Source organism: Ostrea edulis, chromosome 6 (genome assembly GCF_947568905.1).
Source record: "Ostrea edulis chromosome 6, xbOstEdul1.1, whole genome shotgun sequence".
NCBI classification, from domain to species: Eukaryota; Metazoa; Mollusca; class Bivalvia; order Ostreida; family Ostreidae; genus Ostrea; species Ostrea edulis.
In genome coordinates this window covers 22,778,125-22,798,114 of record NC_079169.1, presented here as the reverse complement: position 1 = coordinate 22,798,114, position 19,990 = coordinate 22,778,125, and the positions used below count along the sequence as shown (strand labels likewise).

The 19,990-nt window shown below is 36.1% G+C and overlaps 1 protein-coding gene across 2 annotated transcripts in view; it reads right to left on the bottom strand.

The window, feature by feature from the left end:
• LOC125683309 (glycine receptor subunit alpha-2-like) overlaps nucleotides 1–19,990 on the bottom strand; it is a 94,501-nt gene that overhangs the window by 57,927 nt on the left and 16,584 nt on the right. For both annotated transcript variants that reach the window (XM_048924342.2, XM_048924341.2), the window contains exons 2-3: nucleotides 5,914–5,978; nucleotides 2,980–3,047 (exon numbers count right to left, since the gene is read on the bottom strand). In XM_048924342.2, coding sequence (XP_048780299.1) covers nucleotides 2,980–3,047; nucleotides 5,914–5,978 — 133 coding nt within the window. The remainder of the gene's footprint in view (nucleotides 1–2,979; nucleotides 3,048–5,913; nucleotides 5,979–19,990) is intronic.

The window sequence follows — 19,990 nt, the reverse complement described above, 5'->3', positions numbered from 1 at the left end:
AATACAAACTATATCTTGTGTAAAAATCGACTCAAGAACAGAAATGCCCGAATTGCATCTATCATTGGGACAGCAGTACAAAATATACTGGAAAAATGACATATTGAATGTAGAATTTGTCAACAACAAAAGAAAAGATTGAATTGATTGAATATTGTATAACGTCCTTCTAGATAATATTACACTCATATGGAGGCGTCACCATTGCCAGTGAAGGGCTGCAAATTTAGGCATATGCTCGGGGCTTATGGCCTTTGAGCAGGGAGGGATCTTTATCGTGCCACACCTGCTGTGACACGGGACCTAGGGTTTTGCGGTCTCATCCAAAGGACCACCCCATTTAATCGCCTCTTACCACAAGCAAAGGGTACTGAGGACCTATTCTAACCCGGATCCACACGGGACCAAAAGAAAAGAAGCGGAAGCGATTTTAAAATATCACATGTATATCTTCAATGTTCTGATAACAACCATTATGTACAAAGTCTGAAAAATGTTAAGTAAAAGTTGTGAGAGGAGTTGGTTATACAACGTAGGTACCATGCTTAAAATGACATAGTTCAACTACATGTAATTTTTTCAAAAGAATTTCCATAACAACTGTAAAAGGTTTGAGGAATGTCAAGTTTGAGGTATGAGAGGAGTTGATTACATAAAATAGGCACCGTCTATTCAAGACATCCTTTAAAAATGACAAAGTTCCACTACATGTAAATTTGTAGAAGAATGTCCGATCACTTCCAAAAAAGACACATGCACTTCTTCAATGAATCCATCACAACTGTAAAAAGTTGGAGGTGTGAGAGGAGTTGATTACACAGTGTAGGTACCCTATTACAAGGACGCCCGCCCGCCATTCGCCATACTATAAGCCGGACACAGTTCAGCAACATGTAAATTTTTCGATAAATGCCTGATCACGTTTAAAAAGACACAATCATGCTTATCTTCAACGTGTCCATAAACACTATTCAAAGTTTAAAGAATGTCAAGTTAGGGGTGTGAGAGGAGTTCATTACACAAAGTAGCTACCCTCTTACAGGGACGCCCGCCCGTCGTTCACCATACTATAAGCCAGATGCACGCTGTGCAACACCCGGCCAAAAATACTTTAAATCCACTTATTCATAAAAGATATTTATTTTTATTTTAACGAATTATTATGGATCCTGGTGAAGCATTTTCAATACTTCCAATATAAGTGAAAATATTTCAAATGATGAAGACAATAATCACTATAATAATATTGGCCACCTCCTGGAACCTTAACTCTTACCTCAGGGATCATGAAATTTTCAATTTTGGAGTTACCTGTTCCGTATGAAAAGCGAAGATAACGAACAGTGATCAATCTCATAACTCCTATAAGCAATACAAAATAGAGATCAGGTGCCTAGAAGGAGTAAGCATCCCCTGTCGAAATATCCATTTGATTTCAATTTTGTGTTGATAGGAATAAAGATATCCTTTAAATGTTTTACACAATCACTTCACACCAAGATTGGCCCCGGAAATCATAAAAATTAACACTGTTGGTGGAAACCTTCCTGCTCTACATAACTATGCGATTAATTTGTAGTACAGATGTGCGGTTGTACAGAAGAAGATATTTGAAAATTGGTCAATCTTTGGCAGTTTTTGTCCTGCCCCAAAGGCACCGGGGATGCCGAAATCATGACTTTTAAAATTTATGTGGCCTGCCCCATAGCTGTTTTGTAGCATTTAAACAATATTGAAAGAGTAGTTATCAAGAAGAAATTGAAAATTTTCAATAGTCATCCAGATGACCATTAAAGGAAATTCTATAGGAAATTTGATTAGAATGAATGATATTGCAGCGGCATCAGAATTTATCAACGGCAGACTATGAATGACAAATAATCTGCAGTACGAGCCGTGAGACGCCTTACTATAAACAATTCAGTTCTGTCAGAGTTTTTTTCCGTCTTTTAAGGATTTAGTGTGAAAACGCTTGGTTTTCGTTAGTTTTCATTAGAAGAGAAAGTCAAAGATACAACTTGTCGGTGTGAAAAATTTCTCTGAGAACTCGTAATGACTTTCAGTTTTTCGCGATCTAATTAAACACACCTCAGGTCGATAACAAAATTCCCGAGGTCAAAATCTGGACAAATATCACTCACGACGTGTAATGCTTTGCTTAATACGAAATCGTCGATGTCTGTGAACAGGTTCGTCTCCGTCAGACACACCTTACAGAATGAAGCAAGAATCGGCGCGCCAATTTGTATGCAACAACACCAAATCCTCGGATTCTTCAAGCAACGCCATTGAAAAACTCAACTGCGTGACTGACAACTCAAACTTGTATTAGACGTGAACGTATAACACCCAAGATTAGTGCGCTCCCTAGTGGCAAATGGATACGCGATATATCGCATATAAGATCTCGTGTGATCATGAACATGCAACTATAGCTCACGTGTAATAGTAAAACTTTGGTTGGCAGACCTTGCTGCAAGTGATGTTTCTATAATTATTTAATACGAATGCGTTGAAAAGGTGCATGTGCATACGTTGTCCAAACTCCCGAAGAAAGAGATATTAAATACTGTACCAAGGGGGGATGCACATACATGTATGATGACCAAATAATGACATAAAATAAAATGGTTGTACTTCGTGGTTTCAGTGGATTATTGGCATATAAAGACTACCTAATTTAGTATTATATACATAGTTATTTCGGATTTCAAACATTTCGGTTGAGCATCACTGAAGAGACATTATTTGTTGAAATGCGCATCTGGTGCATCAAAATTGGTACCGTATAAGTCTTACATACATGTATTTTTAGAAGTTATTTATATCACGTTCACGTAAATGTGCATGGTGATTTGCATTACTTCTAGAACAGTACCTGATATAAAGCATTTAGCATGTATCATCACGGTATCGTGTGCGGTACACGTGGGAGAAGCTCTGATGACAATAAACACTGTTATGATCACTGTAACTTACCATTGACTGTTCGTTGATAGAATCGATGCTGTTTACATATACGCCGACGTTCACTTTGGTTGATTGATCTAAAACAGGAAGATTAATATGTAAATATACGTGATTGGACTTTGAACAAAAATATCATCGAGAATAAAACCTCAATCTAATAAAGGGTTGGTTTTTTTGGTGTGTTTTTTTTTTTGCATTAAAAAGATATTACAGATAGACAGACGAACATGTTGAAATTAATATCTCTCCTTTTCGCGTTTCCACAATGGAAATATTTATTTCATGTCAGTTATAATGAAGATGAAGAATATGTACAGTATTGGTCTAAATGACACCTATTACATAGTATAAAACAATTCGCTGAGAATTTTTGAAATAGCAAAATTTAAAGTAAATCGAGTATTTAAATGGAAGTCTACCTAAATATTCTTCATATAGTACTGGACAATAGTGATTTATCACATAAAACAATAATATTCCATACTACTGCGATCACAATTACATCATAATAGTTTTTATACACCACAGGGACATAAAAGATAATTGACAGGACTTTTCTTCTGTTATCTACGCACACTGTATGTTTATTATTAGCAAATAGTTACATTTCCTTTATATAATGCAAACGTATGTCTCAAACTACAAAGCACGAATGCATTTGTGACACTTCCTTCTTTGGAAACAAGAAAAATCTTTTGTAGCTTGTTTTTATCAATAAATCACTCTCTGCACAATTCTTACACGGAGTGGCGTTTTCAATGACAAAAAAAACCCCAACAAACCAAACAAACAACCACGACGACAGATCTGTACAATAAAATTCAGTTAACACATAGTAACTAGAATTGAAAAACCTATAGCGGGTGTGACCGGTCAACAGAGGATCCTCCTAGCCATCTTATCTCCCCTTTTGTATTTCCGTGTTTGCTCCGATCTCGATTTTGTATTTATATGATTTATGAAACTAATCCCTGTCGTTATCAGTACCTTTTTCATAATACATTCAAACAATAAAATGCTTTCTTTGTTGTTTTATCGGGTGATGAAGGTAGCAAGCATTGCAGGAATAAAATCATATTTTAAAAAAATATATAAGCTAGCTTTCAGTACTGGAATATATCGTTGACAATTTCAATGGCTTTATACATGTACGGAACAGCCAGTGCAAACTGAGACCTCGACGATGCTCCGTATTCGGTAATGAACCGGATTGCATTAGTTTGCAACAAACATGTTCATTGTCTATGATGAAAGCAATATCAATTTCGAAGAAATATAAGAGAAAAAATTCAGTGAATGTAAATATATAATCATGAATTTAAGTATTCGTATATTTCAAATATCGGAACATGTCACATCAATTGTCGTAAGACAGATACATTGTACATGCAAGACCTTTATTTGGTATAATCCCTACACCTTCATCTTTTGTGCTGTAACGTTTTCTGTCCTCAAAAATTTGCCTCTTTAGGGTATTGCACGTATTTCGGATTAAATCAAAACTGAAATAAACGATGCATTGATCGACGGGGTAATCGGACTGTGACAAATATTGGCATTTCCAGTAGTCTTTCTTCTGAAGCGTTATTGCAAATCTTTCTTCTGAAACGTCATTGCAATAGCAAATTCGTAATTTCAACATCTATCATTCAGGATAGTATTTATTTTTCAAAATCACTTATTGTGCTCTAGAGACAACCTATTCATGTTTCAATAAATACAATTACATGTAAGCTATCGAAATATTAGATCGATAAAATAAAGGACCCACGCATATTGTCGATTCTAAAGATGAGGGCAGATCATTGTTTACTTTTTCGAATTAGTACCATTTTTATTTGCATCCTTGTTTTTCCTGTATCTCGCCTCCACTTTACAAATCCTGCAAAATATGCACCAATTCGTAATCATTAAAAGTGTGTTTTCAAGTCCTTGTTAGCCATAGGATTCTGCTACTCATTATGCAACCCTTGATCTATCGTATTCTCTTGAAGTTTGAGTCGTTTATATATTACATGTGCCATGTTTTAGACTCCTTTGATGTAGTCAATGTAAATGAACTAACTCTACGTCTAATGACGTAAACTTTGAAATGATCGATCGATCGATATATAGCAGTATCTCGGGGGGTGGGGGGGGGGGGGGTTCCACTTTTTCATGAGGTTGTGGGAGGAGTGGTTTATCAGAAACTTTTGTCAAAGGGAGTTGGTCTATTCCCTGTTTATATCTTTCAAGATCTTACTGATAAATTCCAAAATGTGTCTACAGTTATTTCACTGACGTGGGATGGTATTTCCTTACCTAGAGATGAATTACATTGGAGTGCGATCATAAACAGATGCATTACATTGACGTGGAGTTGTAATCCCTTATTCAGAGATGCTTTACAGGGATACGCATTAAAATTACTACTACCAGTTAGGACATTCAGCTCGCAACAGGAAGGCTTGGGTTCGATTCTTGATCCTATCAAACCGAAGATGTTTAATACAAGAAGATTATGTTCTTTCGCCATGCACACGGCAGTCACAGGTGTTCGGACGACCTTAAAAATGGAGGTTCCGAATTAGTAGGCGTTAGTACAATAACGAACCGTTGTTGTTAGGACTCCTAGCATCATGCATAGGTCACAACTTGTGGCATTTCACTCAGAGCTGGTGAAGGGTGGAGATAATGAACTGCAATCGATGTCATAAATCTTTTAAAATACAAAATCGAGATTAGGGCAAATACGGCTTCTATAAACACCAGAGGTGAAGTGTTTAGAAGGAATAAGCATCTCCTGTTAATCGGTCTCACCCGCTGTCTTGACCAGGTCTCAAATGGGGCGTAAACAATATGCCAAACACTGTAGATCAGGGTTATCTAATCTGTGAGACGCATTCATCAAACATGTACATTGGTGTAAGAGTCCACTTGTAGAGAGCATTCTACTATACTCACTGCTTTCAAAGTTCGGTGGGATTCCGCTGTCATACTCGTCAAACATTGCTTGGATGAAATCAGTCCTACAAAGAAAATATTCGAAACTGAAACCGACCAATGTAGTTAAATACGGAGCACGGATGCTGCTCGATAGTTCTGTGATTTCTTACACCCCTCCTTCCATAGCAGTATATGTTCTACTTAACTGAAAAACAAATAACTGTTACTCTGAAAATAATAGTAGCGTTCCTAGACGGGAAAGTAATTATCAGCAATGTTCACCCCCGACAAATCCGGGTAAACACAACATTGGACAGTATACCTACGTTTGCCGCCAAAAAGCAAAACAAACAATAAGGAATGCTGAGACAGGGGAGAGTCGACGGAAATTATTGGACTTGAAATTGAAGATATCGCTTTCTTCCCAAAAATACACAAACTTGATACCAATTCTATCAAAAAATAGGTGATGCTGAAAAAATATATCTCATTCCACAAAGAAGACGTATTATATCTCAAATAAATGCACCAACAGAAAAAAGTCTAGCTATTGACTATTCTAATACTTATCGTGCATACTTTGAGCGCCATTATTAGGGGCAGTTCATATTTCGTATTGAACGTTGCGACCACAGACCGGTTGCCTGTTGATCAGTTCTGAGTTACACAAACATGGAATTCGAGAAGCCAATTACTGCCGCTGAAGCAGCCTGCAGAGAATTTGATAAAAGTATAATCCCATCCACTGCAGACCTGAGCTATTAACTTAGAATTCTAGATAATTATATATTTGAATTCAAACTTATCATTGGATGTAATATGGTCTCTTAAGTGTTCTCCCTCTGTATGCGACATTAGCTCACGAAATTTTCAACAAACCATGAAAAGCAAACATTTACCTATCATGGTCACTATCACGACGATGGATTTATAATTTTTCATGAAAATGAGATCCGTATTCTATTTTACTGAAGCCAATGCTCATTACTCCTTACTGAAATTCACATACGTAATTTCCAGGCAAAATATGCATTTCTTGAATACGACGAAATAAAAAGGAAAACCACCATTCAACATACATGTAAATGATCAAATCCTTGATTTTAAAACAAATTAAACCAACCAACATGTTCCAATATTTTGATCGTAGGAGTGATCACAATCCTTCCGTTTTTAAAGGATCCATTAAAGGCGATATCATTACTTATTTAAGAAATATAAGTGACACTACTGCACAAAACGAATTTAGTTTGAAGTTAAATTGAATCTCAAAAAGAATAGTCACAATGAAAACTAGAGATTGTTTTTATGAAAAACAAATGGCTCCCCAAATTGGATATGCTCCAAATGAAACCTCCTCCCCTTAATGTACTAAATGCAGGAGAAAGCATGAGCAGGAACATAGCCATTATGAACTCTGATAAGCCACATAGGAGAAGTGTTCACAAGCTATTTTAACATTCTACACCACTCTTAGATCCACCATAACTTTAAGGATAACAATACGATCCTCCTGTCCCTACAATGTGCACATCTGCAAATGGCATTGAAGTATTGTACAAATTGCAAGTCTATTATCGGATAAGCCGTATAGGAGAAGTGTTCACAAGCTATTTTAACATCCTCCACCCCTCTTAGATTCACTATAAGTTTTAGAAAAATTATTGGATCCTCCTGTCCAGAGAATATGCACATCTAGAAATGGCAATGAAGCATTGTACAAAAATTCAAATCTAGTGGATGAGCCATATAGAAGAAATGTTTACAAGCTATTTTACATCCTCCACCCCTCTTTGATCCACTATAACTTTTAGGAAAATAATTGGATCCTCCTGTCCCGACAATATGCACATTTACAAATGGCAATGAAGCATTGTACAAAGTTTCAAATCTATCTGATAAGCCATATAGGGGGAGAAGCGTTCACAAGATTTTGTGACAGACGGAAAGATAGTACAAAAACAATGTCTCCCCCAGAAAGAGGGGAGACATAATGGAATAAGCAAGAGGCCCACATGCCATATCGGTCACCTGAATACTAGTGAAAAGTATCACTACTTTCAAAGGTTACGGAATCTAGAAAACAATTCCTGTTCTGTATATGTAAGCTAAATTCTAATGTTCAGCAACAGTATAAAACAAGATGTGTTCTTAAGACTTCAATGCCCTCGAAAGTTCATACACTGATGAAAGGCTTTACATGATATAATACATGTATGTGTATTAACATTAAAAGATATGACTAATATAGACCTATCTTAGAGTAAAAACCCTGGGTTGTGAAATTCACCAGCTTTTGTACATCCTTTTCTGTTATTCCTAAGTATGCATTTAGATTTTATACAGTATCAGCAAACTTAAATGAGTTCTTCAAATCAGTATTAGGTCACTTGAGTTTACTTAGATGACCTATAGCAATTGGTTGTCGACCGCCATCGTGCGTTAACAATTGAACATTTTTAACTTCTTCATAACTTTCTTTTCAAATTCATTATGAAGCATCTGGGACAAGGGGGAAACAAATTGTAAATTTCAGGAACCTGGGGCCCTAGGGGTGGGGCAAAAACTGCCCAAAATTGATAAATTTTAAATTTTGTAAATCTCATGATCCCCGGGGTAGGGGTTCTGACCCCAGAGCGAGCCAAACTCACTTTATAGTGTTTATGTGATTGATTGATTGCATCTTGCTTAACGTCTCTCTCGAGAATTGTTCACTCATATGGAGACGTCACCAAGACCGATGAAGGGCTTCAAAAGGCCTATGCTCGGCGCTTAAGGCCATTGAGCGGTGAGGGTTCTTTAGCGTGTCACACCTACTGTGACACGGGACATCCGTTTTTAAGGTCATTTCCGTGTAAAACACTTAAATGACATCTTTAGCAGTATTGATACTAAATTAAAACTAAATGGATATTTAGAAGAACGAGCAGGTAGTCCTTTACCAAAATTGTAAATTTGATGATCCCAGGGATAGGGGTTGTGGTATCAGGGTGTGGCCAAAATGGTTACTTATTAAATATGTGAACAATGGAAATTTTAAGTTTGGTATGAAGCATCTTTGGAACAAAGAGGACATAAATTGTAAATTTTAGGATTGCTGCACCTCTAGGGCCGTAGGGGCGGGGCCAAAATTGACCAATTTCCAAAAATCTTCTCTAGAGCCGCACATATTTAAGAAAAACTAAATGCATGGTGATGTAAAGCAGGAAGGCCTCTACTACAATTGTAAATTTCATGATCCCCCGGGTAGGGGTTCTGACCCCAGGGCGGGGCCAAACTTACTATATAATGTTTATGTGTAAAACACTTAAATAGTATCTTCTTTAGTGCTATTGATGCAAGAAGTGTAATTCTCAAACAGTAAAAAAAAAAGTTGAAATTTCATACGTTTCGATGCTGTTAATTTAGGAAACGTCTGGTGATTTTGAATTTACTAAAAGTTCTCTTGGATTCACAGATTTCTTTCATTATAGGGTAAGATAACGAACAGTGATCTATCTCGTAACTTTCACAAGGAATACAAAATAAATAACACGGGAAACACGGACCCTTGGGCATACTAGAAGTGGGATCAGGTGCTTAGGAGGAGTAAGCATCCCTTGTCGGCCGGTTACACCCGCCGTAAGCCCTATGTCTTGATCAGGTAAACGGAGTTATCCTTAATCAAAATCAGTGTGCCAAGAACAACCTAACAATCGGTATGACATACATCAAACAAGCATTTGACCTAATAATAGGTTATATGGGCAAACTAGATCATTATAACGACCATAGAATTTCCGAAAGCTGACCTTAATTAAACGAAGCTGTTGAAACTCCTGTAACATCAACTTGTTTGCCAGAAGCCTGCCTTGATTTAAAAACTTATCATAAGCAGAACAAACTCTTGCGTATCGAATCAGTTGAAAGATATAAACACTATATACAGGTGATAATGGAATATTGCAACATAAATATGGGAAGTTGGCGATGGAAAAGCTGAAATCATCTAGTTTTTCATAAAGTTGAGCTGTTAGTTTGCCGTGGATAACCGGTAAGCCAAGTATGTAATGTACGGTGATATTGCATAATATAAGCACATTGCCTTAAGGTTAATCGATCCTTGTGTGATGTCATAGGTTTTTGCAAAAATCTTTATCAAATTAAACTTTGCGCATGATAGAAATGTATCTTTCAGAGGAATTTTATTCACTACAAAAAATAAAAAAAATTGGTAAACTATTGATTTTGAAAAAGTTTACATTTTCCATAGATAATCAATTCTTTATAATTAAAAAAAAATTTGTCAAGGGCAGTAACTCCTATGCTGGTATTTCTTCTACTGTATGTCTATTATACATGATTTCCCAAATGACATTTAAATTTGTCATTTCAACAAGTTTTTATCTATTCTAATTATTCTGTATAATAAAAATGTGTGATTTTCTGTGGTTAACATATACTTTCGGGTTTTTATACCACCACCCCCCCGCAACAAGTTGTTGGGGGGGGGTATACTGGAATCAGGTTGTCCGTCTGTCTGTCCGTCCGTCCGTCCGTCTGTAGACGCAATGGTTTCCGGACTCTAAAGCATTATCCTTTCCACCTACCGTCACCATATCATATATATGGACTACCCATGGGATGAAGATGTTCCCTATCGATTTTGGGGTCAGAAGGTCAAAGGTCAAGCGCACTGGACATCGAAGTAGCAATATGGTTTCCGGGCTCTAAAGCGTTATCCTTTCCACCTACAGTCACCATATCATACATATGGACTACCCGTGGGATGAAGATGTTCCCTATCGATTTTGGGGTCAAAAGGTCAAAGGTCAAGCGCACTGGACATCGAAGTAGCAATATGGTTTCCGGGCTCTAAAGCGTTATCCTTTCCACCTACAGTCACCATATCATACATATGGACTACCCATGGGATGAAGATGTTCCCTATCGATTTTGGGGTCAAAAGGTCAAAGGTCACGCGCACTGGACATCGAAGTAGCAATATGGTTTCCGGGCTCTAAAGCGTTATCCTTTCCACCTACAGTCACCATATCATACATGTGGACTACCCATGGGATGAAGATGTTCCCTATCGATTTTGGGGTCAAAAGGTCAAAGGTAACGCGCACTGGACATCGAAGTAGCAATATGGTTCGGTTTGTCATGCCATTTGTTTTTTACACTCAGAAAAGAGGTAGTTTATACCTATTACCAACACCCTTTGGGAGATTGGGGTAAGCGGGGGTATTCTTAGTGAGCATTGCTCACAGTACCTCTTGTTTTTTTTATGTCTGACATCTTTAAAAATTTGGCAACATAAACATTTTCTTTGGTTATTGATTAAATTTAACTATATTGAATGGAAATTAATACAGATTTTGCACTTTTAACCATTGATGTTGATAAGTCACATGAGGATCGACCCACCTTAAACGGAAATGGACATGATTTGAGCTGAAAATATTTAAAATTTTTGTTGTTTTTGTTTTTGTTTTTAATATTTTTAATGTTTAGAATGTTTAACTAAGGTATTACTAATCACCAGCAAAATTTGAATGTCAGTAGTCAAGGTACATGGGAGATACAGAGGACACAACTCCTTGTAATGTAAACAAGGCTCGTGCCATGTTTTTGTTTACATAGGTTAAATAAGGTAATAAAAGTTTGGTTTAAAGCAGATTTTTTGCATCAAGATACAATCAATCAATTTACAAGTGAATTCCTAACACATTTAAATAGTTTCTAGAGTTTAGCACATCTTATTTTGCTTTTAATACGCTGTTTTCTATTTAACAGTCTGATGTAAACAAAAACATGGCACGAGCCTTGTTTACATAACAAAGAATTGCGACTCCTGTACGGTATCTCACTTATAACTCAACAACTGATGTTCAAATTTTGGTTGATCATTAGAAATACTTTAGTTAAGCATTGTAAACAATAAAAATGGAGAAAAAAAGAATTTGAAAATTTTCAGCTCAAATCGTGCCCATGCCCCTTTAAGAACTGTAACAGATTAAATGTGTACGAGGTATCAGAGTATCTGGTAAATGTTATAGAATTTGGAATAAAGTCATTACAGATTTCTCCTAATAAAGTCCTAAGACATAAAATAAAGTAACTGTCGACTTTTTGTGGCGAGAAAACATGTATCAAGTTGATCAGCGGATAGAACGCAGGGTGGAATGCTTCCGGCAATATACGTAGAATGCACAGCGATTAATTGACTTGTTGCCATAACCAAGACATAAAACGAGAAACAATTTATCAGAAAAAGACATGAAAGAATCAATTTAAGAATATTATTACGTGTACAACCGTGTGAATCTCAGCTGTCGTACACAACCAATTTGTTTAATGGTACGTGGTATTTACTAGATTCCCGTGAACGTAGGCGGTCGAAGTTTCATTGGACATAAAAACACCAGGTCCTCCAAACAGTGGATAGTTAAAGCTGAAGAACTACAGGGTGTATAGAAATACAACATACATGAGGATGACAATTATAAAAATGGTTTTGAAACTTGTGGCTATAAAGACATCCAGGGTTAATATGCGCTGTGATAAATCATGTGTTTTAAACAGAATTGTAGATGGTTACCCAGAAGAGGTGAAAATAAATATTTATTATGTACTTACGTTATCTGAAAGAAAGAAAACTTTACAATTATATCTTATTTACTTATGTTTTACAAAAAAATATTTTGTCATTTTCATGCATGCAAAATTATATCCATAATATATTTACTTTATCAAAAGTACATTTTGATCAACAACGATTGTGGAATAATAAATGTTTTGAATATAAAGATAAGACTTTAATTAGGGCCCGCATGAAATGCGGGAAGCCCTATATTATTCACATTGTCCGTCCGTCCGTCTGTTCGTCAACACTTTCTTTGTGACACGATGACTCAAAAAGTTTTTATCGTACCGTTTTCAGATTTTGTACAGAAATACTTTACAATGAGAGGAAGACACCTATAGATTTTGGAGTCATGCCACTTTGACTGTCTGTCTGTATGCATGTCATCATCTTTGTTATTACAAACACTTTCTTTGTGACACGATAACTCAAACAGTTTTCATTGTACAGTTTTCAAATTTTGTACAGAAATACTTTAAATAAGAGGAAGACACTTATATATTTTGGGGTCATGTCACTTTGTCTGTCTGTTTGTATGTCATCATATTTCTTAATATGACTATATGTATTAACCACTGTCTAAAGGAGATAATTCAATTTGAATTACGGTATGTATTGTATTGACATAGAAAATTTAAAAAAAAAATAACCCTCCAATATTGTGTATGTGTATATTTTGGGTTTTTTAAAATGCGGTATTTAAAAAATGCTTGATGTTACATGTATATTGAATTAACACGTCATTCCCAGTCATCAACTCTCGATCGGGATCGGAATACGCAATAAAATTTCTTATATCCGGTTGCAAAGTGAAACTGCTTCATATATCATTGAATTATGTATTAATTGCACGTTAAACCTTAGAGAACTGTTCCTTTTAATGAAGAAAGTCACAAAATAGATACAAAATGAGTGTACCCTATTCATTACTGTTGCCGAACTTTCGTCGGTGAAAATCTCTAAATGGCGTGTTTCACTGCGCTTGTTGACGGTAAGGTCCACATTTTCTACGTGAGTATTTTGATATTTACTTATGAATTTTTTTAGTGTATACATGTATGTCTTTACTAGGAATAATGGAAACTGTCTCACCTATGTATGTAAAGACATTTCCTATAGATTTCTATTTTTAAAATGTAGAACACTTCTATCAAATGCGTTTGAAAACACTTAGGCCCATGATGTCAGAATTTCCTTTTCCTAAACATCAATTTTTCAAATTCATAATCCTTTTCGAATATATAGTATGTACCACATTTTGTACCAGCTATTGTGTTTTGAGTGGATGAGTGTGTGTCAAACAGAAGTAATTTAAATTTGCATCAGTCTCTCATAAACCGTGGCCTAGTGGTTAGAGCATTGCGCTCTAAAAACCTCTGTCGGCGCGGGTTCGAATCCCGCTCGCGCCGGTAAGTGAGAAAGTTTCCCAGTTTACTTTCGGAAGGTCGGTGGTCTTTTCCCAGGTACATGTGTAAATTGTATCTGGGTTCTCTCTTCCACGAATAAAAACTGGGCAAACACAGACCCCTGGACACATCAGAGGTAGGATCAGGTGCCTAGGAGGAGCAAGCATCCCCTCCCGACAGGTCACACCCGCCGTGAGCCTTATATCGTGATATCTTTCACAACGATGTCCATTGTATTAAAGATTTTTAAAAACTGTTCTGTAAACCGCGTTACCAACCATCATTAAGTAGATATTATTGCATAAGTTTTGTCGCAATGTTCTACAGAGTCCCTAGGTTTACTGCTCAGAAAAAGGAGAATTTTCATGCGCATTGTGCCACAACTTCTGCAAAAAGTGGTGTAAATCAAATGTGGATTATCAAAAAGTCTAAAGTTAAAAAATCACAAAACTTTTCCCAAATCAACAACATCAAAACGTATGACTTTTCAACACTTTACCTGACCATTACTCATGACAAATTAGAGACCAGGCTTTTGGACATCATGAACAGCTGTATCGTCAGTATATATAGAACACGAAATCATTCATATGTTGTACTCAGTCATCCAAACAATGACTTTGCTAACCACCAGTCTCATTCTACGCACAAGTACTTTGAAGTTAATATCAAAAAGATGCTAATATTCCTCATTGACAATATTTACGTAGTATTTGTTGATCAGATCTTTCAAAAATATGTTGGAATTCCCATTGTTGCAAATTGTGCTCCACAATTACATGTAGCTTGCCTCTATTTATATTCTTATGAGGTAGTGTCAACATGAGATTGATTGATTGCTGTTTTCCGCCACACTCAACAATGTTTCCGTTATCTGGTTGCGCCCAGTTTTTATTGGTGGAAGAGAGAACCCAGATACAATGTACCTGAGAAGAGACCACCGACCTTCCTAAAGTAAACTGGGAAACTTTCTCACTTACCGGCTCGAACGGGATTCGAACCCGCACCGACAGAGTCAACATGAGTAGAAAATATCTTGTTGTGGCCTTCAATTCCATATTTAGATACTGTATACAGGGAAATATTCGCCACCATTTTATTTTCGTCGTTTTCGCCCTAGTTGTCAGTGAACGAATTTAAAACTGGGAGAAATTGGTTTTTTTTCCCTCTCTTATTTCTCTTTTAACACAACTTTGTCTATGTACATTTAAAATGGAGCGAAACCGTCAGCAAGTATAATGAGGTGAAAATAACATGGGGCGAAAATAACCCTGTACACACTAATCGACGACGTTTTACATAGGATTGAATCCATTGGGAGAAATGTGAATATGGGACTAACAGGGAAAGCTGTTTATCACTGTTCAGTTGCCTTACATAATTGAAACATACAACAGTCTGATCAGGGGTTTTAATCTGGATTCGCTTGTTTCCCTCTACAAACAAATATTCAAATCTAGAAGTTGATATATATACGTAGATTGTATTTTGACACACTCTTAATGAATGCTTGGCTCTGGTACAAGACGCACGGCTACCTATTACAACGAAAATCAATGAAGCTTTGCAACTTTATCAGAGATATTGCATCTACACTAATTGAAGTTAATACTAAAGTAGGAATATTGCGAGGGATTTTCATACATAGAGTGTATCAAATGCCACATTTATCTGTGCCTCAACAAAGACAAATTGTTTCATGGTCTTCCATAACAAAGGAAATGATCTCAGCAATAGCTATTTTGTGTTCCTATGAATTTATCGATTGATTAGTTAGTGTTGCTGTTAATGTTTTGGCGTTACATTTGTTTATTTTTGTTATTGTTGTTAATTAATCAGAATTGTCACCAAAGAAAATGTACTTTCAATTTGAAATACTCGACTTTTTGTTTGAAATATCTATACCTATGAATTAACAAATTTTGCTAATAAAATCTGAAACGCTTGCTCCAGAGTTACTGCTATCACCCTTAAGATTGTTTCATATGTGAGGTGAAGTCCGTAAGCTATTATAGAATCTTACTTGATTAGTAAATATCGTAAATTTAATTAAAAATCGACTTTTGTTTTCGATAATATACCCTGAAATAGGAAATATGAGTGAAAAGTGGCTGATCTAAGCCAGTTTTTTGATAACTTAAGATAATACGATATGAAATTAACCCGTTGTTTGGCGATACTTGATTTTGATCTTTCAGGAGAAATATGTATTGATAATTGTTGAATAAATAAAATATGTCTGTTCGTTTCTTCAATCCGTGATTTTAGTGTTGAATCAGCTTGATGGAAATTTCCAGAACGAAGCGCTCATTATCTTCCACAGAGTTATTGGATAACTCTGTGGAAGAGAATGCGGAGCGCCAAGAATGTGGCAACATCATACAATTCTCAAACCTTTCCGGCAAGCCGAGAAGCTGCGATTGGTGAAAACATGATCAGCAAAATATTATGTAGGTTATCAGTGTTAGTTATACCTATAATAGTTTTGACTAGGTCCATATTTTTATCCTTTTATGAGGTTTTACTTGTGTGCATCTAGATCTCATTCAACAAAGGACACCCCCTACCCTAGACCAACGATTCTACACATCGATAAATTTTTAATTACAATATTTGTATATTTTCGATGTTCTCAATTTTTTCCGTAATTATAAAAGTTACTGTTACGACTTTTTGTTATAATTCATTAACAGTTACTGATATGAAAAAACACGTGGATAAACACAAAAAAGTTTTTATTTTGGTTGAACATGTTTTGTGATGACAGATCTTGAAAGTGAGTAATAAGTCCAATATGTCAGATATTGAATGGCCCGGGACTGGGAAGTTCGTGCCTCATAGATATATGAGACTGATCACTGTTCGTTATTTTCACCTTTTCATTTTTAACATTTGACTCTATCCAATCAAGGTCTTCGACTTTGCTTGGGAGCGTTCCAAACCTCCCCAGCTAATACAGTATGAACGCCTTGCACGGTAGGAAATGAATCTCCTTTTGATCTTTGAAGAATTCAATTAACCGAACAATATATTCTTAAACTGAAATCAAATCCAGACAGCTCCGCTTACACCTGGGTTTTCAAAAAAATAGAAATCTTTTTGATGTAAAACGAAGAAACAATAACGCCAATGGTGTTAGAATCAAAACATAGGTGACTCGTTGTATTTGGCATTAAAAAAAATGAAGAGTGAATTTGGGGCTGTAATGAATGTTTTGATGTACGTTTGGACATGCACTGTACAATGTCGAGTTGGGTACACTGTACAGTGTCGAGTTGTGTACACTGTGCAGTGTCGAGTTGTGTACAGTGTCGAGTTGTGTACAGTGTCGAGTTCTGTACACTGTACCGTGTCGAGTTGTGTACAGTGTAGAGTTGTGTACAGTGTCGAGTTGTGTACAATGTCGAGTTGTGTACACTGTCGAGTTGTGTACAGTGTCGAGTTGTGTACACTGTACAGTGTCGAGTTGTGTAGTGGGGAAATATCTATACTTATAAATTCATAAATTTTGCCAAGTCCGAAAGCTAGCATATAATCTCAATTGATTATCTTGAAATTAATTTAAAAACCTACTTTCGTTTTTCGATAAACTACCCTGAAAATAGCAAAAATAAGAGTAAAGTGGTGGATACTTAAGGCAATATGATATGAAGTAAATCTGTTGTTTAGCGATCCTTGATTTTGATCTTACAGAAGAAATAAGTTTTGATAATAGTTTAATAAAATATGCCAGTCCGCTTCGTCAATCCGTGATTTTAGTCTTGAATAAACCTTAAGCGAAGCGCCCAGAACAAGGCAACATCATAGACGCTTACATGTAGGTCTAAAACCAAATTAAAATCGCACATTATCGGGGGCTTTCCGGCAAGCCGAAAAACAACTGGTGTACAACATAATCAGGGTTAGTTATACTTATAATAGTTTTGACTAGGCCCATATTTATCATTTCAGGAAGATTTATAATTACATGTGTATTATTTATTTACATCTCATTCAACGACTGTTTGTCGTAGAGGACGTTAAAGGGTGTCCCGTGTCGAGGATCACAAGTCCCTTGGCACGCAAAAGATCGTTTCCCCAATTTTCGTAAAAGAGTAGGCTCACTGGGGGCCGTCAGAGAAGCTCAAACACTCACAACCAAGCATATTTCAATTAGTTAACCGCCGTAAAATGGCTGAAAATCGTAAAACTGCAATTAATCAATCATTCATTCAACGAAGGACACCCCCTCCCGTGACCAGCGATCTGACACATCGATCAATTTTTAAATACAATATTTATTTGATATTTTGTATGTTCTTGATTTTCCCCCGTGATTATAGAAGTCAATGCTTTAAAAGACCTTTTGTAATAATGTTTTAACAGTTACTGATATGAAAACGCAAGAAAGTTTTTATCGTTATGTGATGACAAATCTTGAAACTAAGTAATAAATCAAAAACTGTCCAGTTTGTCAGATATCGAATGGTCAAGGACTGTTCTTGGGAGTTTGCGCTTTATAAGTTTAATGTTAAAACTGCATGATTCGATGTTCATGTATTTCTTTTTTGTACAGAATTACTTTAATGCAGATTAATTAGTTTTTAAACTTATTAACTTTCCCGTAATTATATGCTTAAAAACAATTGAGAAAATTATTTAAAATGTAAATATAGTGGGTATGCATAAATTATGCATAGTCTCTTAAGCGTCTATAAATAGACGAGTCATCTCACTTCAGGGTGAAGGTCTGTTTGATGGTGACCTGGGTGGTTACATCTCCTCTCATCATCGAAGCAACGTGATGATCTGGTCGGCGCGGATTCGAATTCCGCTCGCGCCGGTAAGTGAGAAAGTTTCACAGTTTACTTTCCGAAGGTCGATGGTCTCTTCCCAGGTACATTGTATCTGGGTTCTCTCTTCCACCAATAAAAGCTGGGCGTCACCAGATAACTGAAAAATTGTTGAGTGTGGCGGAAAACAGCAAAACAATCATAACTAGCCCCGAGCGCGTCAGGGGAATCCCAACATGATATATATAACATAGACGAAACTGTCCAACTTTTAAGACTGAAAGAGCGTAAAAAAAAAAAAAAAAAAAAAAAAAAAGAATTACAAAGAAATGTGATAACTGGCAATGTTTTTTTTTTCTCTTTGTCATTCATATAATGTATTATGTTTTCCATTATTGCGTTCGACGAGAAAAACGACGTGTATTCATAATTTTGCCCTTAAATTGTCACACTCAACAAACACTACCTTTAGAAACACATTCGTAGTACTGAGGTTTAAATTTTGAAATTATGAGCAACCGTTCATTTTGTCTTTGGTGAACTATTCGGCATGGAGGATTACGATTGTATTCTTAAAACCATTATCTAATTTTCAGTATGGAGAGAGAACATTTATGTTACATAAGGTACATTTAATTTGGAACTTCAAGTGACTTCGTAATAATCAAGTTTTATTTATTGTATATGATATCAATAAATATAACAAAACCAATGCACGCAATTATTCATTTGAATCAAAGATATCGTTCATTCAATTCATGTCGCATCAATTCAAACATGCATTAAAAAGTTCTTCCTCTATGCAATATTACTGATATTACTTAACTGTGATTTCCCGTGCTTGCGCGGGGTTTCATTTAGTGTTTTATATCTAAAGATTGAGACGGCGATGCAAGAATGGAGCGATTAAATGACTTCAACCGTTCGCAGAAAAATCTGCGCCGTAAATATACGGTTTATACATATGTATGTCCCCTATTGGCGATTCCGGAGGGGGCATAAGGTTTGCACTGCCTATCCGTCCGTCTGTCAATCTGGCAAATCAGTTTTCCGCACTTTTTTGTCATGCATGCAGTAATTCATTTGATATTTAGTACATTGCATTGCAATGAAAAGTTACAGTCGAATTCCATTCCGGTTTACTTATTTTTTGCTGAGTTATAACCCTTGGACTTAAAAAATTCATGCAAATACTCAGTTTTCCGCATTTGCTTGTCATGCTAGCAGATATTAATTTGACATTTAGTACATTGCTTTACAATGACAAGACATAGACCAAGTTCGGATTT